This window comes from Lissotriton vulgaris, chromosome 4_1 (assembly GCF_964263255.1).
Source record: "Lissotriton vulgaris chromosome 4_1, aLisVul1.2, whole genome shotgun sequence".
NCBI lineage: Eukaryota > Metazoa > Chordata > Amphibia > Caudata > Salamandridae > Lissotriton > Lissotriton vulgaris.
The window spans coordinates 1,951,380,684-1,951,408,018 of NC_141691.1; the positions used below are offsets into that span (position 1 = coordinate 1,951,380,684).

Consider the following 27,335-nt stretch of genomic DNA (forward strand, 5'->3'; position numbering starts at 1 on the left):
GGCAGATTGTGGCTTACCAAGAACACGGAGGGGTTTGAAGCCCACCCATTGCTTACCACTGGATGGCCTTCTTTGTCATTCGAAGTTACATGCTTCTTATTTGATTGTCCCAGTTTGTCAATCTTGTGTTTGTCCCACCCGCGGAACATTGCCTTTTCTGATTGGCTGGCATCACTGCTTGTTTTTCAAGCAAAACTTTTTTTTATGTGTGAAGCACTCCAATAGAGTGCGGGTGTTTTTGAGCCCTCTCCTTCATGTATGGCTCTCCTCTTACACTCTGTGCTGCTCTTTGTTGCCCAATGCTCCCCCCTGCCACCAGCCCCCTTGAGTTCCACCGGTTGCCTTTCCCCATTGCTTCCCTACCCCTGCGTGTTATCTCCCACCCCCACCCCCATATTGGTTCCCTCCCAACACCTCCTCCCAGTTTGTCAACTCTGATTTCTAACTAAAAAGGGGGTGAAAGTGCTTGGGTTATTTTGTAAGCGACTGCAAATGTGGTGGGCATGCCAACCAAAAGACGGGCAGTAGTGTCAAAAACTTGCATTTCTTGTTTTGTTTTTTTCTTTTCTTTTACCTTTAGCCACGCTGCACAGCTGTACAACTTGGCTAAAAAACCATTGGCAAATCCAATAAGCCACGAAGTTTAGAGTTCTTGACTTTGCCAATACTTGCGATGTGAGTGTAAGGCCAAAAGTGGGGTCTGACTAATGTCTTTATTTCATTTAATATTTTTCCTTTTTGTACAGACAACTCCCCAATCTGAAACCTAGAAAGCTGGAGGGTGGGGTACTTTTTCTGCCCTCTAATGGCCATTGAATACTTCTCACAGAGGCAGCCCTTACTCGTTCGGTCCTTAAACAACTACAGGCTTCCTACGAGAGCCAAGGAGTGCAAACCTTTCGCAGTTTTGCTCTTTATGCAGCAATGAAATGCTGCTCCTCACAGACAGGGATGATACAACCCCTGTCCTTTTACAAAGGTAAACGAGTAAAGCATAAAGAGATTTTTTAAGACACCCCCTACGGATTGCCCCGCTCTTCAGCCATCCTCCGCCCTTCAGTGTTTTTAATATTTAACCATTCTATGGCTACGGAGAATTTGAAGTTTCTTAAATCCTCAAAAGCATGCTTCTGCTTCTCATCACTTTAAGGCACAAATATAAAAGAATGCAACATTTCCTACACATCTCTCAAGGAAGCAGCGATGACTCACGGTCTGCGGGAAACGGAGTGAGTGAGAAAAGCAAAAGGCAGGGCGTGCGGAGTCAACTGTTGCTCAGCAGAACGGTTTCCTGGCAACAAAGTTGAGAGGATGTCCAACTACATTAAAAAAAAACACTTCGTGTATTCTATAAAAAAAAGATATACACATACATACATTATATATATATATATATATATATATATATATATATATATATATATATACATATATACACACACACACATATATATATATATACATACACATACAACAAACTCCCAACTGCTCTGGACGCAGTTAAAGCGGGCGTAGACCTCCAAAAGCAATCCCTCGAGTTAGAAAAGACGAGCCAGCACAACAAAGATTTTCAGTTGTAGCAGTGCATTTTAATCGGCAGCAAGTAGTGCAGAGCAAGTGCCCTGTAGTTATATATCTATACATTTGATTTGTTATGTACAGCTGCACCAGACAGCACCTCGTTGCCAGGTCAAAGAGCGTTATCCAATAAACGACGACTAATGGAGTCTGGGGAGAGGGACACGTGGGATAGAGCTGGTTACCAGGATGGTCGAGAAGGACATCAAGTAAGGCAGAATACCAAAGTATACACACATTGGATCTGTGCAGCTAGAAGAACCAACAGGAGTGGGTCAGCAGGTCTAAGGACGCTTGAGAGCAGACCTTGGTCCTTATTGGCTGCTAACGGTTTGTATGACCAATGCAGCTGTCAGGCGTTTTCCCGAAAAACATCTGGAAATAAAGTTGCGTACTTGGATGTGTGGCTTTAAGATCAAGCATGGGGGCTACACGGCTCCCAATGTTTTAGCTGTGTTAACTTGCAAGATACTGCGACTAGAACAAGGGAGTGTGAGGATCGTAGTATGACGCAGATAACCCTATGACCGAGAATTCTGTTTCCGCTATAGTGAGGCATAACGCGCATTTTTTAAGAAGTACAAAGTGTGCACGTATTCACCAACTGATCTGTACCCGCTTCCTGTGATAGACCAGCAATACGAACAATATTCAGTACTTGTAAACATCCCATGGTGACACCTTACCAGTGAAAGCAATGCATGCAACGTCTTCCAGAAGGGCGATAGCTAAGCCGCTATGTACCAAGAAAGTCTTTTTCCATTTTCCCATAACTCTGGAAGTATTAAAGCCACATTAAGAGGAGGGACTAGAGATTTCTCTTGGATAAAGTAGTTCTTTTTTTTCAGCCACATGCTGACATTCTGTCAATGGGCAAAAACAACGATGCACCGGAATGCCGACACACGTCACTAACTGGGGCTGGCATTAAATCAAGCATTCCGCTTATCACTTTTCTGTTTTCCTCCGTGTAACCCTCTACCACGCCTCACAGTGCTGGAAATGCCAGTGTACAAGGCTCAGACCATTCGCTGGACAACACTGCAGCTGGAGGCCTCCAACCTGTCTATGCATGTCTGTGCTCTGCAGCAGCCAGGTAGAAGGCCAAATGCAGCATAAGAGACAGGCCTTCCTGAGTTCTAGGGATACCACACCCCACTAACAGGAGAGTTAGAAACGAAAAAGGGGACATTGTTTGCTCATAGGCCTGCCTGGCAGATTTCCACTCTTGAGTAGCCTCGCTTACTAGGACTGCAAGTTTTGGGGATGCAATAAACCACAGAAATGAGCCTTGGGTTTCACTTCTCTGCTTGGCCACATCCCTACCTGACAGTCCTATCTTACCCAACACCACAAAGGTCATAGTGCCTGTAGTGGCCTACACTAGCTTCTATTTTTGGGGTCTGGCAATTGGAAAAAGGCACTGAAAAAAACTTAGGTTGGTATAGCACAGAGGTTCTTAATCTGTTGTTCAGAGACACCTGGGGGCCCACTTAGCCTAGCCCACGGGGGTCAGCAACTGCTTAGAAAATTAAATAATATTAACAGATTAATAGAGACAATATAAATAAGCAAAGTGTACATTTTTAAAACGGGCTGTAAACATTCAAAAATTTGAAATTGTTACGTAACTTAGGGCTAATAGTCGCCAAAAGAGACATTGCCAGACACTACAGAGCCACGGACCTGCCCACACTAGCAGAGTGGAGAGCCATTATGGACCTATACATGGGAGCAGAGAAGACAAGCTTTGCGGCCAGAGGAGGCCCCAAAAAGTTTACTGAGACATGGGCGCCATGGCTGAGCTACTATGACCTAGAAATAGAAGGGGCGGGAGTTAACAACATGCACCCAACTACGCAAGAGTAGAATATAATCAGTGGCTCCCATCACTCTTAACGCATATCTTATTAAGAAGGAACACCACTGGGTACGGGAAGTGGGGGAGAGGGAGCAATTTCTGGAACGTACTTTTGTATCTCTGTTCCCCTGAAGTGATTTTTGGGTGTATTAACGTAAAATGTACTGTGTGCAATGGTTCTCCTGCTGATGCAATGGCTGGCGTTTTCTTTTGTGGGAAATTAAAATAATGAAAATATTAAAAGAAGAATTTGAAATTGGAGGCTAAAAATTAAGTTAGTATCCTCATATCAATTCGTGGGAGCAGTGCAAGTGCATCCAGCAGAATATAGCATGGACTATTGGTGGCCTTAACTGAATGTAGAAAGGTCCATCCAACCTTACCGAAAACACTAAAATGTTGATTTTTGTATACTTATTTGTGAAATAAATTACATTTTTCATCATTTGTGTATATGCTTGATGAATTTTTGTTTCTGTACTTTGTGTATTATTTTACGGTTCAAATCAACAATGCTTATGCTGGGGTCTCCAGTTTACAATAGTGATCGGTGGGTGTCACGGGGGTCAGATTCCAATAATGATGCAGTGGGGGTCCCCGGGTTCCTGTAATAATTAAGTGGGAGTCCAAAGATATCAAAAGGTTAAAATCCACTGATTGCAGCTGGAGATGTTAGCTCCTAGATTACTGCACCATCTCTTCATACTGCACAAGATTTATGATGTTGCAGCACCTTAACCCCCATCACCATAGGGCTTCAAGACAACCCCTTTTCATGAACCGATAACCATTTTACTTAATTTTCCAACAAGAAATCCAGTAAAATATAACAAAATTAATATATTTATTTTCTGATCATATTCTATATTATGTTATGTCCTCTAACATCTTATGTAACCCCCATTGGCACAAGGAAGGCATCGCGGCACTAAACCGTTCACAGCGTGCTTGGTCTAGCCACGTCATGGCAACCTCGAGACTGCAGATGTGTACCAAAGTTTATACGGGTATGAAAGACGAATAGTGAGCACTTGGTGCAAAATGTATTCTTCGCAACTGATCGGAGATTCATTGCAAAGATGGGAGTGCTACCCCTTCACTTTTAGTGGAGAAAAAAGTAAAAGGCACCACCTACACAGTGTGTAGGCTCCACTCAGAAAGGTGGTGGTACAATGTACACCAGTGGGTGCTACTAGGTAATCAACATGAGTACTGAAATACAAGTACTTCCATATACACCTATGATCACTAACCCAAAAGAAAACAGGTAGATTGGTGCTTAATTTGAGCCTGTGGTTTCCAGTGCTCGGCGCTGGCACTTAAATGTCAACAGCAGCGCCTGTGAGAGTCTGCCACAAGATGGCGCTGTCTGCCTAATTTATAGATGACCAGAACAGCAGGTATTTATTCATTTAATACACTTTAAAAATTACTATTACCTGCCACCCAAGCCATTCATATAGCTTTGGAGGCCTGAAATAGTCCAAACTGTCGCACTTGTAGGAGTGCGATGGTTATTAGTTGGGTTGTTACTATCTTTGGAAGCATGGCGGGGGCAACAGTGGCATCCCGACGAGAGCACTGGAACTTTTTTTTTTACAAATTAAGCACTGACTGGTGGATTACTTTCTTCCCTGCAGCGAACCTGCAATGTTGGTTTCACTGCGCCCAGGATCACAGGCTCAGTAGCCAATTTCCTGATTTAGTAATTTCTACATAAGCAGGCGTATCTGGGTTTGTCTAGCCGTTTCCACAGGCACCCAACCTGTCCCACGCAACTACCCCACTTGTATCACGAGTGCATAGAAACTCCCCAACGAGCCAGAGTTCCTAACAGAACTGCTTAAGGGGAGAGCCCCCATCATGTGGGCACACAAATCTACCTTTGCAAATCACGTCCACAAAATGTCTTCCCTCTGTAGGACAATAGGATTTATCTTGTATCAGTTATCACACCTTGTGGCATGTCATACTGCACCACATTCCCACAGGGCTTGAAATACACAGGGACAACTAGCTGCGTTACTGGGGGTTGACAGACTAAAGCAACAGAGCTCTTAATAGGGTGGCACAACAGTGTCACACTTCTTCACAAGCCCTCCCTTCTTGACACTCAAGTGAAGGCTTCCCTCCATGATCAGACAAGTGCACAAAATATGGCCATCTTTTACATGTCTGCTGGAAAGCTCACTTAAAATATAAAACAACTCGACAGGCGTGCAAAAACAATACATATTGATTTCTATGGATATATATGACGTTGACAACACCGGATATTTGTATTTATGAGGGCTGTATTGTACGGTTACACGGGGAAAAAATGTATGAAAACGTCAAGGAAGATGCCACTACAGGACATGTATACACGGTCAAATGAGCAGATATTTTTCAAGTTTCAAGTTTATTTATTTATGATAACGGAACTCAATTGAGGTCCACATAATAATTCAGGCAAACAGAAAAAAACAATTAAAAAAAAAAGATTTTTTGCTCAAAATACATGATATCAATCTGTTAATATAACGGCAAAAAACATTTAAAATAGTGAAACAATTTAAAACAAAACATTTCATTTGGAGGGTTAAACATTGCTTCAATGAAATTGGAGGCTGTGAGAATACCCATTTGGAAACACATAGGTCTTAACCATTTACGTCTAAATACCATAAGTGCCGGACAGACAAAAATGACATGATACACGTCTTGGGAATTGGAATTACAAAGATCGCAAATGTCGGAACGGCCATACCATTTAGACAGAAGACAATTCAGAGGGAGTAAATTATGCCTTAACAAAAGGGTAAATCGCCGAACTCCATGGGGGAGATTCCAATATATGTATGGCTGAGGTTTTTCATTAGACAAATACTACTGATAGGAAACATTCCTCTCTTCAATTTACTTGCCCCTCTATCTACTCTGTAACCCAGCTCCCAAGAAGCCGACTTTAAAACCGACTTCAATTGGACTGCGGATAGTGAAAAAAGACCTAATTCATCCAACTGTAATAATGTAACTGCCTGTCGAAAATTCCTTACAATTAAAGAATAAGCATTAAAAGTGCCCAACAACTCATTTTTTATGAGATGCCTCAGCGTACCCGGCATTCCTTCAGCTATGTTAAAAACCAAACGCACCACACTCGCAACTGCCTGAGCCCAGGAACTACGCAAGCCGAATTCCTGTCTCAAAGAGGACGTGGAATTCGCAGTACTTACAGAGGTGAGGTTACGTAATATTTTTCCTTCAGTGGAATCCAAAAAATTCCAATTTGACATATCTACTGTCTCTGATCCATACAAAAGGGATGCGGGGATTTTTGCACGGAATACCTCGAGCAATATAGAGAAGTGCCTTCTACCTGTCGCCTTATAAAGAGAAACAAGGCTCTTCCCTTGAGCAAGAGCTTTCCTGCTATTGTTCTCGATATGGGCTGTGTCACTTAGACTACTCGTGACAATCTTTCCAAGGAAAGGATATGATTTGACTACTTCTAGTCTTTCGCCCCCAACCGACCAGTAGTAATTGTCATATTTGGATTTTTTCCTTCCCCGGAAACACATTATTTTGCTTTTTGAAATATTTATTTTAGGAAAATGGGCCTCAGCGTAGGTGTTCAGGGCATGTAGGCGACCATTCAAACCTTTTGGGGTAAGGTCCAAAATTAAAATATCATCCGCATACATTAGGCACACTATTGGAGTTCCCCCTAAAACTAGAGCAATGCCATTACTAGATAATAATAAAGCCTGGGGGAGGTCAGCTATGTATAAAGAGAATAACAGAGGAGCCAATAAGCAACCCTGTTTACGTCCATTAATCGTGGGAATAACCCTAGGTAGTCCTCTCTCACCTCCCATTAATACTCTGCACCAAGTATCTGTATGCAGAGCAATAACTAACCTTAATAAGCTAGAGGGCATCCCTAGATCAAATAACTTACTCCACAACAGAGATCTGTCCACCTTATCAAAAGCCGTAGAGAAGTCAATAAAAGCACCATATACACCTCCTCCACTGACTATGACTGGAGAGCGGTAAGATTGTCTAGGGTACCATGTTGTTTCCTAAAGCCGGTCTGCTCTAGCGGTAGTATTTCTGTCGAAGATACCCAGTCATTTAAAGAATTAAGTAAACATTTAGCAAAGACCTTACCAATGGCATCTAGGAGGGTTATTTGCCGGTAATTTTGAGGCAAATCTCTTGCCCCCTTTTTAAAGAGTGGAACCAATATACTCCCTTTCCAGGAATGCGGGATGATGCCTTTGGTAAAGCAAAGTTTAAAGACTGGATATAGAATTTTTCCCAATAAAATACTATGAGTTTTTAGCACAGAAATAGGAACTTCATCTGGGCCCATTGCACCAGATGTGCGCAGACCCTTAATGGCGGAAACGATTTCCAATTCAGACGGGGGACCATAGGGTAACAAATCCTCCTGTAGCTTACCGGAGTCAAACATCACATCATTGCCACTATATAAATGCTGAATGAAATCAACCCAAGACTGCTCATTAATGGATATCGGTAAGGGTCTAGATCTTAGCCCGCATCCTTCTCCAATTAATGACCAGAAGGTTTTAGCCTGTCCACTTCTGGATGCCTCACGGAGTTTAATCCATAGGGCATCTTCTTTCTCCCGTTTTAATCTGGCCTTTATCCTATTTCTCCTTCTTCTTAAAAGAGCTATCCTTTGGTTGCGCTCGGGAATAAAGAGGAGGTACTGATCCCTAACCAATTTATTTATTTCTATGTTTAAGTAACGGAGGTCAGAGGGAATTTTTGGAGTTATCTTCCCAGGGGGAGACTTTTTTACTTTAGATTGTAAGGTATGTAAAAAGGAAGAAAAACACAGCAGCTCTCTCCCTTCCCATAGGAGTAAGTTCTCTACTGTGTGTTCCAGTATACTGACCAAGCTTTTAATTACCCCTGGATTCCAATAACATTTCCCTTTTTTAATATTTAAGTTCAATAAGTCCTCCCTGATATTCCATGCATCCCTGAGAAATGGTGTTGCATTTAATTTGACAGACAAAACATTATGATCACTGAGATCAGTGACAAGTACAGACAAATCCATCAGAGAACTAAAGAAAGAGCTATCTACTATCATATAATCAAGGATCGAGCCACCATTCCTTGATTTATGAGTACAATGAGCGGGACTATCCGAAGGAAGCCTTCCATTAATTATAATACAATCCACTTCGGATAAACTCTCCAAGATTAGTTTCCCTTTTTTATTAGTTTTAATGTTCTCTGGAAATATGGCTTTTGGTATCAGGAGTGTTTCCTCCTCTAACTTATTCCTGAATAGTTCCAGGGCACTATTGGATATTTTGCCATTTAAATCTCCTAATAATAGAATATGAGGGGGAGACATAGATTCCTGAAGATTCTGTATAAAAGAACAAATCGTCTTTATACCGGCGTTATGACATACATCTGGAGGTATGTAGGCGTTTATTAGCACAAGAGAATTCTGAGGGGCATCCATAGCTAGATTCGTTAAAGTTATTGCCTAAAATAATTTATTCGGATCCAGATAATGGGAATAATTCCAATTAATTTTATTGGACAATAAACAGGCAAGTCCTCCCTTCGCACGCCCTCTCATAGAAGGGGTGGCACTACCCTCTAACACACAAAAATCTTTACCCACCGGAAACTTCCCCACCAACCAGGTTTCCTGCAGACAGATCACATCTGCTTCTAGAGAATGCAAAAATAACAACTTTTCTGGAGTTTGTGATAGGCCAGCAATGTTCCACGATATTATTTTTAAATCAACGTTAAAAATGGGAATTCATTCTAGATGTAAAACCGGATTTATTTGATAGAATAGAGGGTAACCAACTCCACTCCAAATCGGCGTCCTTTACCGTAGTTTGTTTTATAGGCTGAGGGTAATTTATGATCACTTGGCGCTCATTTTTTAATATACATATTTTTAGTTCCTCAGGCACTATAGAGGATCCATCTGAGGGACCGGCATTTATTCCCTGAAATGATAACATTTTTTAGGGTCTTCGGCTTCCTATTTTGACCGGAAAGAAGGGATCAACATCAATCCCCCTTATTTTAAATTCCTCGGCCCATTGTAAGACATAATTTGTTATCAATTTGGAGTAAAATTTTACCCGCGCAATCTTTCCACTCTCTGCATTTATTAGTGTTATCACATCTATATCTGCAGATTGAATTAATTTTAGGCTCTCTATTTCACGAAAACAATTAACCAATGCGGATCTGTTTAAAATAAGATCTGGGTCAAAAAGATGTATGAAGTCCAAAAAAAGAGTGTCCACATTTTCTCTATTCTTAGGCACCATCTTGGATTCATAATTAGTTACAACCACATCTGAAAAAGGGATAGCCAAAGGATTAAGAATAGATTTTAATTTTAGATCAGAAATTGGATTTGATTTTGGATCATTCACCATTTTGATCTGTTCATCAGAACATGGCTGAATTGAGTGAATTAAAGATTCATGTTGTGACTCTGTGGGGGCCAACTTCGTGATTCCCACTGGGTCATGTGACGGATTAGATTCAGGGACCTCCAGGTTAGAATTTTCCAAAGAGGGGTCTTGATCACATTCAAAGATGATTTTCCTATGCCTTTTTTTATAAATTCTACGATGTGGTTTTCTTTTTTTGCCTCTTTGTTTTTTTGGTACTACTGTTGTGGATTTTTTCTCCTTTATCGGAGAGATCTTGTTCCGGGGAACAGTAGGGGTTGGAGTTTCTTTGTTTGTCTGAGAAATAAAAATAGGAAAGATGGGAGGTAAAATCCTAGTCGAATTATCGTCTGGAATCGTCAGAGCCTCAATCTCTTGGTCAATAAGTGCCACACAATTACCACTAATTGGATTCACATTCCTATTTATGGGAAGTTCAGAAATAACCGCTGTGTGAGTGTCAATTTTAACCAGAGGATCTGAAACTGTGGCAAATAGGGGAACCTCAAAATTTGTTTTAGTGCTCGTTTCCTCATTAACTTCCTTACTGGGATTTTTTGTTGCAATAGCTATTTTTGGAGGTGTAACAACTTCTGATCCTTTTTTATGACTCAGTAGCGCCTTTAGAATCAGGGTTACTGTATCAAATACACTATCCGACCCACTAACTAATTTTTCCAGAAGCTGTAGGATAGATAAGATGAGCTGCTCTAGAGAGGACAAGGATTTAGATATTACATTATCGTCACGTAAATAGGGGTTAGGAGGATCTTTATTTCGTATGTGGACGGGGCTAGGAAAAGAGTTCACTTGAGAGATGGAGAACTCAGAATTTTTTGAGGGAGTGCTACTAAAAATATGTAATCTAGGAGTTGCTACAATGTCTTGTGTCATAATAGAATTCTGCACTTTAATTAATCGCTTCTGAGACTCTAAGTTTATATCTGGTAAAGTGAAATCCTCTGGCAGAAAGTTTGGAGGAGGAGATGTATCAAGATGAATTTTTTGGTCTGCCTTAAGAGGAAGAGGGAAGTTATCTACTACGGCCGCGGCAGAAGAAGCAGAGATGTTACCTAAATCTGCAACACTTACTGCTTTGGCTTGGGTTTCAGACAAAAAACAGGAGTTTCCCACTTGATATTTTTCAAGATTGCACATGATAGGACAGGAGAGAATTGTATGCTATGTATCATATAACCATCCAGTGATAATGGGTTGCGACGGACGGATATGTTGGGTTCTACAGGCTGAGGTGAGGACGTTAAACCTGCCCTGGCTGAAGGTGAATAGATAGTGTGTAATGGGCACCCCTACAAACAGATTTTACTTGTTAAGGAAAATGGTACCCAGGTTTAAGCAGCTACATCCATGATGCAGTACGAAGTAACATCAACAAGTCTTTCCTCAAACAAAGTGCAGAAATACCAGAAAACTAACATTCTTCAAATTCTTTTTCAGTTTTCATACAAGACCAAAATATTAAAATACCCAACCATGACATCTTAGAGAAAACATAGTTGTCCATAACTATGAAAATTCATCCTAATCAGCCAGCCTCAAAACACAATAACCAGATGCAACTGCTGGGGGAGTTCAGGATTTTAATGAGATAAATGTGTATAGCTTCAAATCCCTGCAGGAACAATCCAATCTTTCTTGCGTCCTAGGTCGATAAACTGAGGACCATCAAATAAGGCCATAGTTACACTTCCAGCTTATAAATTTGCAAAAATAGTGGAAATAAAACAAGCTTTCATCAACACAAAGATAAACACACTGGGGTACGGAGCCTTTCCTTACCTAAAAACTGTGCTAAATTATCTTGTTTTAGAGTGCTTCATACTGCACTGCTGTGGTTTCCAGGCGCTGCAAAACAGGTGTTGCTATTACCCAGTTTGATGGCACTTAATTTGATAGCCTCAAACTGAGCTCTCATTACTGAGGTTAAAACTCATGACCTGCAGCACATTTCATAGGCAATCCTTCAATTCAGTGAGGCCCCCTGCAAGCATCAAGTAACCAGATGCAAAAACTGACCTCACATCACCAACACTAAACAAGCTCAGGCAAAGCCAATAGGTTTTTCCTATGAAAGACATTAGCCTATCTTTATTTTTGCTTTGCCAGTGCTTGAAGCTGATACTGTTCAGTTTTGGAAGAAAAAAAATGGTGTGTGCCCATGCATATATCACAATGCTGACGCCCATAAACAAATCAAATTAAAGGTGTGCAATAGTGGCCTTATAAAAAGGAGAGGCCGTGTAGAAAGGTGCATCTGTAGGGCACTCCTATAATGTTTAAAATGTGTGTGTGTGTGTATATATGTATATATATCATGTTTTTAAAGGGCCGGGGAGAAGTGGGGGAAACAATAGAAGAGCTGAGTGTAGGAAAGAAACAGAGCAGGTTAAGGTGGCTTAGTGGACTAATCCCACCACTGCATGGGGCCTGTGTTCAACCTCATGGTCACAGGTTCAAATCCCATGGGGCCGCCTTTTATCCACCTGAGGTCAATAAAAGGAGTACCATTAAGTTGAGTAACAAGAAACATCTGTTATGCAACGTCAAGATACCCTTGGGTGCGCTTTACAGATACAGGTTATGTTATGTAAGGTGGGGACATGAAGGGGAAAGACACACACAGGGTAAAAGGCAAAAAACACATGCACTCCCATGGAGTGTAAAATCAACAAAAAAATACTTCTATCATTATTAGCAGTGGGATGATACAAGTCATCCAATCAAATAGATTGTAATGACATAGAACAAGAAGCAAAGGATAAGAAGAAAGCAAATGTAATAGACAATAGATCAAACCAACCAATAAAAAGCAGGTTGACCCAAAGCCCGCTTAAAGGATTGGTATTGTAAACAACAGGTATGTCGACAACAGACCGCCTGACAGCACTCAGCTCCATCTGCTGCATAGAAGCTTAACTTCTGCTCTGTATATATTCAAATTGGACAGGTCCGGTTACCACATTTCAAAAAAGTGCACATGCATGCTTATCACTGTCTGCGCTTTAGCTTGGTTTGAAGGTAGCTGCCCCATCAGCTGGTCAGACATCTCCCTGGATGAAGCCCCTGCTGAAATGTATTTGGTACTCACGAGGCACTGAATGGAATCCAAGAAGGAGTAATGGATATGTATGTATCCAAGGTAGTTATAAATAAGTGCTATTAGAGTGACCAATGACAACAAGTACATAAGTGGATAAGATAATCAGTACATTAGGGTTTCTGCGGAACATTCAAGTGTCGCCAGCTCACCGGATTACGTCAAAGGAGGAGGACACCAACTATAGTGACAGCATGCAGCCCACATCACTGGCCAAACAGAGGGCTGGTATTGGCAAACCCAGGCCGTCTTTCTTAAATTCTGATGTTCCTGGGGTTTCTGGTGTTCCTGCAGTCAATTATTTCACGATAATGCTCTCTAAACTGGTCATTAATCCTCCCTATCTTTTAGGCCTGCCTGGTGAATCAAAGGACAGATCAATCAACCAATGAGATCTTTATTCAGATTATACAAAGAATACAAACAATTAACATCAAATACATTAACAATGATTTTCTCATGTAGGAACATCATAGAATGATTAGATAGAGAGCTCAGTGCAAAATGGTGTAAAGTTATGTCAAAGACCTGGTTTACAACACTTGGATTAATGAGGTAATCATCTAAAATGCAGGTAGAATGGAAAAAACAAGACAAGCGTCATAATACATTCATAGCAGCTCTCTCGTATTGGACAGTCCTCATAAATAGATAAAAAAACATACAGTGCAAATTTTGGATGCAAGAATTACATCAGGAATTACATCAGAGGCGTAATTAACACTTGTGATCAAGGGAGTAATCTGTATAATGTGCAAGTAGTCACAAGAAATTAAAGCGAAACTACACAAATATAAAAGAATAATATAAAAACCATTGTACAAAAGAATCTTATGGGCAAATGGACGCAGGGGAAATTATCCATATCTAAAATTGGTCTTCCTCATATCATATTTCAAGGTGGGTAATTGACTTCCGCCTCCTAATTGAGGACTTACCCCCACATGCATCAAGCATTTTTGGAGTCGCAAGCGGTGCGATTCCTTAAAATCGGCCGTTTGCGATTCCAAAAATGCTTTTTCAGATGCATCATTATTTTGTGATGGAAATCGCTAATTTTGCGACTTTCCAGAATGCGATTGCATTTAAGGAATCACAAATTTGCGATTCCTTAAATGCAATGCATCATTCTTTAAAAAATTGCGATTTTGAAGATTGCAAGTGCAAATTACCACGAGGTTGAACCTCGTGGTAAATTGCAAAAAATGTTTAAAATGTTCTAATTTACATTTTAAACAATGTCATGTTACAGACACACATGTCCTTAGGACATGTGTGTGTGAAACATCCATTTAAAAAAACATTTCAGGGGTGCAGGGGGGGGTCCTTTGGACCCCCCCTGCACCCATGGAATGCATCAACATTATGCGAATTCAAAATTGCGAATTCGCAATTTCCATTGATTCCTATGGGCCTTTTGGCCCTTAGGAATCAATGGGAATAGCGAATTCGCAATTTTGAATTCGCATAATATTTGCGATTCGGTAAAAATTGCGATTTTTACCGAATCTGAAATATTATGCACTTTCTATGATGCATCCCGTTTTGCGAATCCATATTTGCGATTCGGTAAAAATCGCAAATTTGGAAACGCAAAACGGGAGTTTGATGCATGTGGGGGTTAATGTATATCAAGGTTGCACAACCGGTGAAAACATCATTCAATTTACATAGAAATTTAAAAGCCTCTTGGTAGTAAATGACCTTATTTGATAATAATAATGAGCACAATACAAATAATCCATTTTTTTTGCAAAATTTACAAAACATGAAATGTATAGCGACTGGCTTTCCATTGCATGGACACTTATATTTTTTTGTATCTATGCCTCAGATTTTGGGAATGCGACTAGGTAATGAAGGATCAAAAATGTAGTCTGGTTAAATAAAATCTGTCCTGAGCATCTGTTACAGTAGTCGGGTATCCTTGTACCCCCTGTTGTAAGGTAACTTGCCAGTATCTATCTACGGTTGGCTTCACTCTTTCATGCAATTCTCCATCAGCCTCCCTTTTCCCCATATAAACGGTTCTCAGTTTTTTCTTACTACATTGAGGACTCTGGCGGGGCAGTGATGCTAATATTACCAAAACACAAAAAAGATGATGGATGGAATGTTAAACATTTTTAAACATTCACCCCCAGTCACAGATCTGGGCCTAAATCCACCGTTATTTTGCTCACCACGCCATTCCAGTTTGCACCCAGCCATATGCAAATCAGCCTTGACCCTGTTCCTCGTGGGAACATTCCAGCCCAAACTGCCAAGCCAGGGCCTCCCTGGACCGGAAAACAAGCATCCTAGGACCGGTTTCGAGGCATCACCCCATATCAGGCAGGTTAGCTTGAGGCCGGTGTAGCGAGCACAACCCATATTATAGCCAATTTCCTGCAATAAGTTGGACAGATACCTGCACTTTCCGCACTTTATTTACAGATTATTATGAGGCACAAGTTTCTTCTGACATAGTTCCGTATCCAAACTATATACCTTCAGTTCGCTTTCCCAGTTAAAAGGTACGTGGTTTCCGTCTCTACCTGACTGTCACTGTGAATTCCCAGCGGAACAAAGCACTACGCACTTTTTTCTTTTTTGCACATTTTACACGCACAAAGAGTGCGGTTTCTCCGCCCTATATTACGAGCATTAAAAATGAGATCCCATGTTGCAGCCTTTACTTATGTGCACTGCCTGGGAAACGAAACCGTTATACACACTGTCTTAAATTACATGTTAAGTGCCATAAAGGTACGATTTTAATATTGAATGACTCGTTTATGGTATAGATGTCTTTTACTACCGGTCTTTAGTATATTTAACAAGTGTTTCCCTCAATCCTATGAATTTCAATAATGTATATGGTTTTCTTTTATTTGCTATGACTTTTATGGCTCAGTTGAGCCGAATAAAATATTTTGGCTGACTGGCAGCTCATTTAAAGGCACTTTATTAAAAGTCAAACCAGGTTGTGGAGGATGCAGAATGAGGCGGGGGAAGGGCAGTTCCTGTGGAGAAGTGTGGCTCAATGATTAGAGCGGCAGACCCTGATGCAGAGGTCTAGCCTGGGACCAGGGTTCAATTCCCCGCCTCGGCGGGTCTTGGGCTCAAAATTCCACGGACCTGATAATTCTCGCCTCGGTGCCTATTCCAATCATGGAGTCCCAATCTGCAACTCTGGGCAATAGCTTGCTTAATCTCCACAACGGCCCCCACAACGCTAAGGATGCCTGGCCTCCACCTTGGGGGTGCCCAGGAGTGGACGCCTCACAGGGAAAGCCAGGATGGGTTCCACAGCGGTATTCGTACAAGCGGCTTGAGACCCTTGCGGGTGAGTATTGTGCTATACAAGTATCAATTTACAATTATTTTTTTATAGCAGTCCTACAACGACCCTCAGGCCGGGACTGGCTTCACGCTAGACACCCCCAACCTGGATTGTGCAACAGAGCCAGACCAGCTCCGGAACTCTCCCGCCAAGATCCAGAAAGATTACGAAACCTTACTAAGCGCTGTAAAACCAGGACCGTTCCTATTATTCCTGACACCACCCTCCCCCCCCCGTTCCCACCCCCCTCCCTAGATTATTCTACAACACACACTTTCCACCCATAAGGCAACATTAAATGCACCACCAGGAGACCAGGCGGGGATGGTACTTGTGGACAAGTGAGACCATCTACCCAGTGGCGGCTGGTGACTTTTGAAAAAGGTGGGGCGTAAAGGTTGTGCGTGAGTTACCGGCGGCAAGAGAGACTGCCGCCAAATGAGTGGTTCAGGGAATTTCCCCCTAAGAACATTTTGAAAAAAAGAGTGGCCAAACGGTGCATTTTCAAGCAAATTTGAGAAAGTAAGTTGGTAAATAAATCAATAAAAAGATTTCATATGATAATGACATAGTAGCTGCTTATCCAGTATATCTACAGAACTTCATAACAGACCTTGCGATAACACCTCTGAATATGCTAGTGAAGCATCTTACATCTGATGCTGCGATGGCAACAGTACCTCGTTACAGGAGCAAGACTTACTATGTGTCAGTGGAGGTTGGTGAAGTCTGACAGAAGTGAGCTGAGAGGGGGGCACAACATTTTTATGGAAGTCTGTGGCGATTTACTTAGCATTTTTTTATGGGGTTATATTAGTTCTCAGGCTGATTGACAGAACAGAGTTAAACATGTGGGGGCCAGGCAAAGTTATTTTCATTTTAACAGCAAAGTGCACTGTTTACAATATATATTTTGTGAATGGGGGAGATCAACGCTGGCTCCTTCATAGGCCTAGCAAAAAAGAGCCACATGCAGGCAAGTCTGCATCTGCAGTGTTTAAAGAGGAGACTCCCTTGCCGTTACCATAAATAAAGTCAAAATCCATGGAAGTCTGAGACTTTTGACACATCAGCACGCTACCATAAGGGCCTGCACATTACCCCAATTATAGAGCATATGTAAAGAGACAATAAAGACAAAAGAGAGTTGATCAGCAGTTAACCACAGAAGCTTAAAAACACAGGAGTTTACAGTACCCTTTGATTTATAGCGAGGCAAGATTCCCTGCTCTTCACTAGGGCGAACAAAGCACACTTTTTTACAGTTCGCTCCGTTGAAAAAATTTAAATAAATTTTGTCACACTTCATCTAAAGGACAGGCCAGACATTCATTGTAATGTAAATAGTTTATGCAGTGTGTCTGAGTCATGGGCAGCAATTCGTACCCTACTGCCTAGTGGCAAGAAAAACAAAAGTCACTTTTCATAGCAGGGTTTAAGGTGGTAGTAGAGTGCTTTACATGAGCACCAGTTACTTTACACAAAGACACATTCATTTATTTTAAGGCACGAGGAGATTTAGATTGTGATTTGCTCAGGATCACAGGAGGTTGAGCGGACGCCGAGACACAAGCCTTGTTCCCCTGCTTGTAATTTATAAATAGTTACAAACACAATATATTATTAGCAGCACCCTTAAAAATAAACTGCACTAGCCTACAGCCGCATATTTGAACACTGGCGACGGCGGCATTGGCATTAGAAACACTTAAACTTAGAAAAACAACAAAACAGAGTTTACCTTTTGTTTTACTCTGTGGCCCGCCGCTTCTGTGACTTGGAATGTGTTTGTAATTTCGGCCGGCCCGGGACATGTCCAGAGGCGAGGGGGACTCACGAGGTGATGTGCAAAACCGGCAATGTGCACCAAGTGAAGTGACAAGGGAGGCAAGAGCAGAAATGGCCAATCACAGTATGGCTATGATAAAGCCATACGGTGATTAGTCATGTTACATTGCTGGCCTTTGCAGAGATGTATTAATTGGATTACATGACAACGAAGCCTGGCAAAGGGAAAATAATTATTGCCAAACTGCACCTGGTGGTAAATTCACTACGGTTAAACCATTGCTGGCGTTACTACCCCTGCCCCTTTAATCGTAATTTCTCTTTTAATTGGTTACATGTTTTAGAACTCCAATCCCCCCATTGCATTTATTCACATTGAAGCTCTTCAGTTTTCACACTCGCGCAAAGATGAACATATTAACTTTCATCTAAAGAGCACACTCCTTTATTAAAAAAAAACACGAAGTGACTAAACGAAACTGTAATAAAACCTACCTTAACCTTTCATTTGCAAGATGATTTGGAGGGGTCTGCTAGGCGCGTTTTAGCTGCACTGGCTCCTCTTGTAGAATTCGGAAGGCCCGGACCGTTAATCTCTAATCTGTTGTAGCTCCCATGGTGGCAGAGCAGCTCAGGCCGGCACTTCAGTCCGAGGCTGGCAGACAGAGAGCTTGAAAGGCCCGGGCAGCAAAATGCTCAGTTCAGGGCGAGCGCCATCAGTAAAATACAGCTCTGTTTCTAGAGGAAGGGGGGACGCGTGCCATCACTCTCCTCGTGACTAGTCTGGTGTTCTTCTTGAAGCAATCCTCCTGTCCACGCCAGGGCGAGGTGACGTCCCAACAGCGCCGGCCAATCACTGACTACATAGAGCAGGGCTAATATTGCCCATAATGAGACCCGGCTCCCCCGGGTCTCTGCCTGTGTGAGTGCATGGAGAGGAGGAGGAGGGAAGGGGCTACTGCGTGTGTGCGCATGCGTGGGCAAGTCATAAAAATGACTTGTCCTAAATGCGCACACACTGCTGCTGCCCCCTGCCCTCCCTGCCACGCTGCTGCTATCTGCCAGCCCAGGGCCTGCCACTCACTGCCGGCGCAGGCCCGCCCCCCACACCTCCGTGATGAGCGACGTCACTATAGTTACTGACCCTGTCCGACCTCAAGGAAATAAATGCACGACTCACTCGGTAACGTAATTGTATGTATGCAGTGACGTGACGGTCGTCCATGGCTAGTGGGGCAACGCCCCAACGCCCCCAATGGACGAACCGCCACTGCATCTACCTCACCCTCTTCTGTGCAATCAACAGTCCTCAGCAACAAGACACCTAATGCTGCCCACACAGTATACCTAACAGAATAAACACTCAACCTCCCAATCATATGCATCAGGCAGGGCACAGATAGGCACAATACCTCATCCTCACAACCGTGTACATCATCTTACGTGCAAGAGCATCAAGTCCTCAACAACACAAAAAGGACACAAGCACAAAACACAATGCTGCCTGCAGTCATACGACAATCCACCGACCATTTCTACTAGGCCACACTAGTTGTACAACACAGCAAGGACACAACCAGGCGCCCCTGAAAGGGGGGTTTCATACACGGGGTGAAGTGGAGCCCTCTGAATGAATGCGCCGGGTGCAATCACGCCAGGCACCACAGTAAACACACAGCTCCACCGGGCAGAGTAAATAAAAGCCCCCAGTGCAGGGACAGCGCACACTAAATGTCTCCATTAAAATGAAATGTGGCAGCTTAAATAAAAAGACCCATTGCGGTGACATCGAACACAAATAAATGTCCCCACTGCAATGACACTAGATGAATAGCCCCATCGCAGAGATATCGGGCACAGCACATGCATTAAACGAATTGTGGCATGTATTTATCATATTTATAGCGCGGCGAGTTCACTCGAATGAATCTAGGCGCTAGTCACAAAAGGATAAAAAAACAATCCATCTACACCATCCAAAGAAGAAACTAGCAATCTGCAGGAACCAGCCGCAAACCTGAAAACTCGTCTTTTCCCTGCTGATTAGTACCTGGTTACCAGGGCGGTGTGGACTGACAGACACGGGCGTCCACGGGGCTGCAGGCTGCTGCGCGAGAGAGTGAACCCGATTAAAGGTATGTTTAAATCCTGTTCTGCCTCGTCATGCCGTCTTTACCGCCTGGCATCTATAAAACGGCCAAGGCCAGTCCACCTCCGATTACTCGAGAGACCTTCACTGCCACCCACCCCTGCGCTGCAACCAGAGGGAAGCTGCAAGTGTCAGGGCAGGCGGCTCAGGTGCAGCAAGGAAGCCCCGATAATGGATCGATGCTGCGGAGTGAATGAACGGCAATAAGAAGAGGTTAGCACCGACGGGCTGGCGCGCAGCGTCCCGCAGAGCATGGAAACCACAACAAACAAGCACTGCAAGCAGCCGCAGCAGTTTAAAAGGCAGCACTGGTGGGGGGAGGTCCGGGCGACTGTCAGAATGCGCTCTGGAGCGAGAAGTGTGAATATTTGGCACCGTGCCTTCTTACCATAGTATGTGTGTTCCATCAACGCCCCCACGCATGCACACAGCTTCCCCAGTAAGGCGGGATTCGGTGTCGGGAGCCGGTCCTTGGCGCCCCGGTACCCGGCTGGCATCTAGTATGTTGCAGGGGCTACTGAAGTGCACCTGAAGTGGGGAGAGCGCTGCTTCTCCGCGGGCAGAGCGCCATCCGAGTGAGGGGCAGGCCTCTTTTGTGTCCTTTCACTCAGGCAGGCGTCAGCAGACAAAGGCCTCCCTCCATCAGAAAGTCAGCCGGCTCCAGATGACGAGCCGCCGAGCCGCCAGATGGGCAGCGCCTGCCGGCAGACCCGCGCTCACCGGGGGGAGGAGCGCTGCGGAGGGACGGCACCGCCCCTCCCTGCCCCAGGAGGGCACTCTAAAGGGAAGCGGGAGCGCCCCCCTGCTACCATACAGGACTCTAACGCTGCGCCCCAGCAGCAATACCGCGCGCTAACAGGAGTGTAGTGCCTTCTGTGCCAACAGGGCTACACAACGCGAGGGTTAGCGCCCACACCTCTCCTACAACGCGCTATCGGGAGTTTAGCGCCATTCTGTGCCAACGGAGCACTGTCAACGCGAGGGTTAGCGCCCACACTCCAATACAGGGCTCTAACGCTCCGCTCCAGCTGCAACACCGCGCGCTATCAGAAGTGTTAAAACAGCTGTGCGTCCACAGGGTACTCTTAAGGGGAGCGTTAGCGCCCCCTGCTCCCATACACGACTCTAACGCAGCGCTCCAGCAGCAATACAGCGCGCTATCAGGAGTGTAGTGCCATTCTGTGCCAACAGGGCACACATAACGCGAGGAGTAGCGCCCACACCTCTCCTCCAATATACAGCGCGCTATCAGGAGTGTAGTGCCATCCTGTGCCAATAGGGCCACACAACGCGAGGGTTAGCGCCCACACCTCTCCTACAACGCGCTATCTGGAGTGTAGCCCATTCTGTGCCAAAAAGACACTCTCAACGCGAGGGTTAGCGCCCACACTCCAATACAGGGCTCTAACGCTCCGCTCCAGCTGCAACACCGCGTGCTACCAGGAGTGTTAAAACAGCTATGCGTCCACAGGGTACTCTTAAGGGGAGCGTTAGCGCCCCCTGGTTTAATAACACGAGCGCTTTCATGAGCTTACTCTATTTCCGCCCTGTAGGGGAAGCGTAAGAGCCAACCACACACTCCAGTGCCAGCGTGAACACCTCCAAGCCTCCATAGCGCGCTCTAAAACACCGACTAACCAGACCGGTAGCGCCTACCTGTTCCAACAGCAGACTCGGATGTAAGCGCTAGCAACGCCGTCTCTCCAATTTCGCACTATAAACACGATTACTACCCCTCCCTGCTCTGATTTTGCATGCTGAGGTAAGCGGTAGGCCACCTTGATCCAATATCGCACTCCAGCGCGCGCGGGTCAGCCAACTAACCCCCCCCCCCTCGGTGTGAGGAAGAATGGAGACCTCTCCAGGCACTCTTCCGGGATGGCTAGCAAGGGGGTGTTCTAAAGTTCAGCACAGTAGCATCCTAGTGCGAAAGGGCCCTTTCAGGCCGGGCACCAACGTCGAGTGCTGGGGCTCACAAAACATTCACATATTTCCTACTAAGCCCTGCGCACACCGGCGTCTGGACACAAATCTATTCAGAAAGTCAAACGCTTCCAAGCATGTCCATTCCTTTAAATACCACCAACACGTGATACTGGAAGCTGCCGGGTTTGCTTTCGTGCCTAGGATGGCTAATAATTTGAATACGCAAGAATGAATATGGGCAGGGCCAACAAGAGCCGTTGATCCTTCTGGGGCCGGTAAAGTAGGTACCATGACACGTGCAGCATGCAAAGCACTACACGCGATAGTTATTAAAAAAATACAAGACGGCCTACAACTGAAAGTGATGCTAAAAACATGTAGGAAATATGACACCGTTAGCAATAGCAATACAGCCCCATGAAGTGTTCTGATCCAAAGTACTACACATGCTTATAACCTATAGAAACTGGTACTTGTTTGCTGGCAAGATTGCTCAGCGAGTTAGGCACCTATTATTGCTGATATTTGTGTTGGGTTCGGAAGGTGAAATTCTGGCACGGCCAGTTCAGCCAATCCATCTCAATGGATCAATAAACTGGGGACATTTAAATGGGGCATCCTAACACTACGTAAAAGTACAACACCGGTACACTTATGGTGTTAAAAGCACTATACAAAATTATTGATATTTTATCACGTGGGATGGTCTCTAGAGGCATTAAACATAACAACACGTTTACTTGTAAAGTGCACCTTCACCCTGGGCATCTTGGCGATTAATAACAACAGATTGATCCCCATCAAAATTGTACTCATTTTATCGAGCTCAGATGGATGAAAGGCCAGGAGTGGACTTGCTGGGATTTGAACCTGTGACCTTGAGGTTGATCACAGTCCCCAGTAGTGGAGGAATTAGTCCACTGAGCCACCAGACCCGACATAATAGCAGCAGCTAATGCTTCGCCCACTGAGCTACCTGACAGATGTACATATGCACTACACACAACACGCTGTTTCTGTTGTGTGCTAAGCGTACACAACAAAGCCAGTGGTGAGCTAACGTCATCGGTGCACGCAGAGCCCGTGATTCCGCCCCACACCCTCTGGCGCCTTTTCAGAGAGGGATGAAATGGATACCACCTTGAGTGCAGTGGGCGGATGAGTGGATACATGCACTCCTTGTAACCAACACTCAGAGCAGCGTCGGTGATGAATGCCTTCTTAAAGTGGGCAGTGCCCCCGGCTTCCTCGCGCTCCCAGCCCGCCCGCAGGCGGGTCCCAGGGGCCGTCAGGGCCACAGTGCACCAGCTGAGGCCCCACAATAACGCTCGGCCTGACGGGGGCTGCAATGCGTGCAAATTGTCCAACAGCTGCCAGACAGACGTAACCCAACCCGAAAAATTGAGGTTTTCGAGTTGTAATGAAGGGAACATTATCATTGTAAAGCTTTCGACCACAGCGCATTTTAAAACGTTAGGTCTCGCCTGTCGATGCGCATGCGCATCGAGCAAGGCGAGAGTATTGCGAGTTATCCACTCTTTATCTGCACTGCAAGGAATCGTGGCGATTCCTTGCAGTGCCCGTGACTTTTAAGGTCAATGCGCATGCGCATTAAGCTTATGCGCATGCGCATTGACCTTAAAAGTCACGGGCGCGTGCATGTCCGTCTTTGCTTACCCGCTCCGCCCCCTCCCCTTCCCGCCGTGTCGCATTTCTCCTCCCCTCTCCCCTCCGTCTTGTTTATTTTACCCGCTCCGCCCCCTCCCCTTCCCGCCGTGTCGCATTTCTCCTCCCCCCTCCCCTCCGTCTTGTTTTCGCTACTTGTTTTCTGTGGGCCCTTAACGCTCTGTCAGTGGGGGAAAGTCTTTGTTGTCAGTTGTGGTCATTAATCATCAATGCCGCCGGTTGCGCCAAATCCCCTGGTTCTACGCTCTATGGGGGTCCCCCAGACACCCTGACAATGGGGTCGCACGACCCATAAGACTTCGCCCTCGAGGGCTCCCACCGGGTCTTCTCAGCAGCACCAGGTCTTTCTTCCACCCTGCGTCCGCGGCACCCAGCAATGTCGGCCGCCAACTTTAAGTTATCCTCACCAATAGGGCAACCCGGGGCAGTGAAGAGTCGCAGGCGCCGGTGCGTTCAGCAGGCGCTCCCACTACACCAGCCCTTAAGCGCCAGCGCCTTCTCTGCAGCGATGTCCGGTTGTGAGCTTGGCGCTCTGACTATTCACCAAACTCTAGTCCGCCGTATGGTTAGGCCACTCCGCACCAGGCCGGTCCTCCACACCGCACCTCCTGCACCTGGTACGGTCGGCCACCGAGTTTACTCTATTCGCCCCAGCACGCTGATCAGCAGACTTACTCGCTATCTTTGTCCCCAGGCATCAGCACTTTCTCGGCAGCGGTTTCAGGCAGCTGGCTCTTCACTCGGCAGGTTGGCAAACTTTAGTCCGCTGCTTCATCCGCCGATGTAGGCCGCCCCTCGTTGCACAGCACACCTGGCGTTCAGCTCGGCAGAGAAACACCGGAGTCAGTCCAATCTGCTTTGCTAACCTTCAACTGGTAATACACGCCATCTGGGTACAATTCAATGAACGGATTATGGGGAGAAGGTCTCACCCTCGGAGCTCCGTCAGACTGGACGTCGGCAGCAAGGCACGCCCCCCCCCCCATGCTATTTTCAAGATATTTCTGGTGAGTGCCATTCCCCCGTTGTAAGTTGATTTAGTTCCAGACTAAATTAGCCAGGGTGTTTGCAGCTGCTGCTTGTAGATTGACAGAGCTTTACGAATGCCTCTGGCCTGGCAGTCACCTTACGATTCTCCATAAGCGTTCTTTCCGAGGTGGCAGGTCATATAAAGCCTTCCATAACTGTTTTTTATTGATGTTTAACTTCTAGTAGTGCAAGATAGGGAATCTTGGTGCCATTATTACTAGTAGTGCAAGCTAGTTTGTTCACCTCTGCTTAACTGTTTCCCTGCTCATACCGCGTATTTCAGAAGATTCAGTGAACACGAAAACGAGAGCTTTGTGTATTTGTTTTTGAGTTTGCTATCCCTACTTAATGTTGGAATATATTCATTGTACTCACAAGCATTGCATGGCTTATTTAATTTATTTATTTATAAAGCGCCAACTAATACCCAAAGGCGTAAGATTTGGGCCATCCTTTTGGGGTGCCCCTGCCCTTCCATAGGGCCACCACAAGCATCAAACTATATGCAAAACAGCCCCCGCAGTGCATTGTGGGGTACTCCAGTCACAAAACAATGAATATTTTATGGGCGGCCTTGCCACAGACTCTATTCTTCTGCAGCCTTTCCCTGTTTAGCATGGTTTTCTGGTTCCCTGAGCTGGCCTTCTCCTCCGCCTGGCTCCTGGTGCTCCTCTCCTGCTGCAGGAGGCATCTTGCACAGCCCTTCCACTACCAGCCAGCAGAACATCTTCTTGCTGCACTCCCAAGCCGGAGAGCCTCCTGGCTGTCTGCGAGAAATCATGGGGTGGCCATGGAGTGCAGATTTTCCCCCAACTGCTCCTCAGGGGTCATATGGGGCCCAGCGTGCCTGGCACTGCAGAGACCCATCTAGCCCTGGAGGATCAGCTGAAAACAAAGTCTTTAGCCCATCTTGTAAGGCATTGGGTGGCACCGGCTTCTAGCTGTCCTTTGCCTTTCAGGTCCAGTATCTTCTCTCCGATTCCCTTGTGCAGAAGTTTATAAGTGGGACTAGAACGTTTTAAATGCCAGGCACCCCTAGCCAATCCTAGGATGCCACATCATCCTTACATCCCTGACCCAATCTTCAGCACAGCATTCTGAGACAATCCAAAATGTATGTTGTCAAAATGTATCTCCTCTCTTTTCTTCAACCCTCCTTTCTTTCTCCCCTCTTTTCTTCCTCTCCTTTCTTTTCTTCCCCCGTTTTTTCTTTCTCCTATTGTTCTTTCTCCCCGCTCTTCCCTTTCCTCTCTTTTCTACCTCCCCTCTTTTCTTCCTCCCCTCCCCTCCCCTCTTTTCTTTCTTCCCTCTTTTCTCCCCTCTTTCTCCCCTTTATTTCCTTCTCCCCTACTTTCTCACCCTCTCTTTCCTCCCCCCCTTTCTTTCCTTTCCCCCCTCTCTTTTCTTTCCCCTCTCTTTTCTTTCCCCTCACTTTTCTTTCCCCCTCTTTTCTTTCCCCATCACTTTCCTTTCCTGAGGAAATGCGATGCAGCTGCTGGAACATACATTTGTTTTCTGCAGTTGTGTATGGAACTGGCTAAGAGCGGTATTTCTTATTAGGGAGTTCACTCTTTGCTATGGTGATACCTGTACGCCTATCTATATGGCATTAATAACCCCCATTGCTTGTCCTTTCCAATCCCGGAGAGCTCATATTTCAGTATGACATCTTCACTTTGAGTTAAGAAGGTTATAGCTCACTTGGTTAATGTACCTAAAGTTAGAATTTCATTAAGTTATCACCAGGAATGTTTATAACACTTATGTGACATAAAAAACAAGCATTGGCATAGCCAATAGGTCTCGCCCTTGGGACCTTATAAGTGTTTAGTTATCTAGCACAATATCCTTGGTGCAACAATATCAAGTGTTGCATGGCTAAACACTTATAAGGTCCCAAGACCTATTGGCTTTGCCAATGCTTGTTTAGTTTTTTTTTTCTAAAAGCAAAAGCACATGTGCTAAATGTTATAGTTGGTAAAGACACCGGAAGTTCCTCAAATGACGGAGAAGCAGAAAAATGTACCATCAGCCAACCATCTCTGACAATTAAAGGTCATCAGCCAACATTGAAGTTTAAATAGTGGTTTTTCCAAACACCCACACTCACCCACACTCACCCACACTCACCCACACTCACCCACACACACTCACCCTCACTCACCTTCACCCTCACTCACCTTCAACCCTCACCCTCACTCACCCCCACTCACCCTCAACCCCTCAACCCCTCACCCTCCCTCACCCTCAACCCCTCACCCTCACTCACCCTCAACCCCTCACCCTCAACCCCTCACCCTCACTCACCCTCAACCCCTCACCCTCACTCACCCTCAACCCCTCACCCTCAATCCCTCACACTCACCCACACTCACCCACACTCACCCGCACTCACCCCCACTCACCCCCACTCA

The 27,335-nt window shown here is 44.9% G+C and overlaps 1 protein-coding gene across 4 annotated transcripts in view; it reads right to left on the bottom strand.

Moving 5' to 3' along the window:
- Positions 1-27,335, bottom strand: part of PTK2 (protein tyrosine kinase 2) — an 878,302-nt gene that overhangs the window by 758,796 nt on the left and 92,171 nt on the right. For 2 of the 4 annotated variants that reach the window (XM_086966268.1, XM_086966267.1), the window contains exon 1: positions 20,669-20,924. The exons of the other annotated variants lie outside the window; for them this stretch is intronic. In XM_086966268.1, coding sequence (XP_086822394.1) covers positions 20,669-20,777 — 109 coding nt within the window. In that variant the 5' untranslated portion in view covers positions 20,778-20,924. Of the gene's footprint in view, positions 1-20,668; positions 20,925-27,335 lie in introns of those variants that run through there. 4 annotated transcript variants of the gene reach the window in all.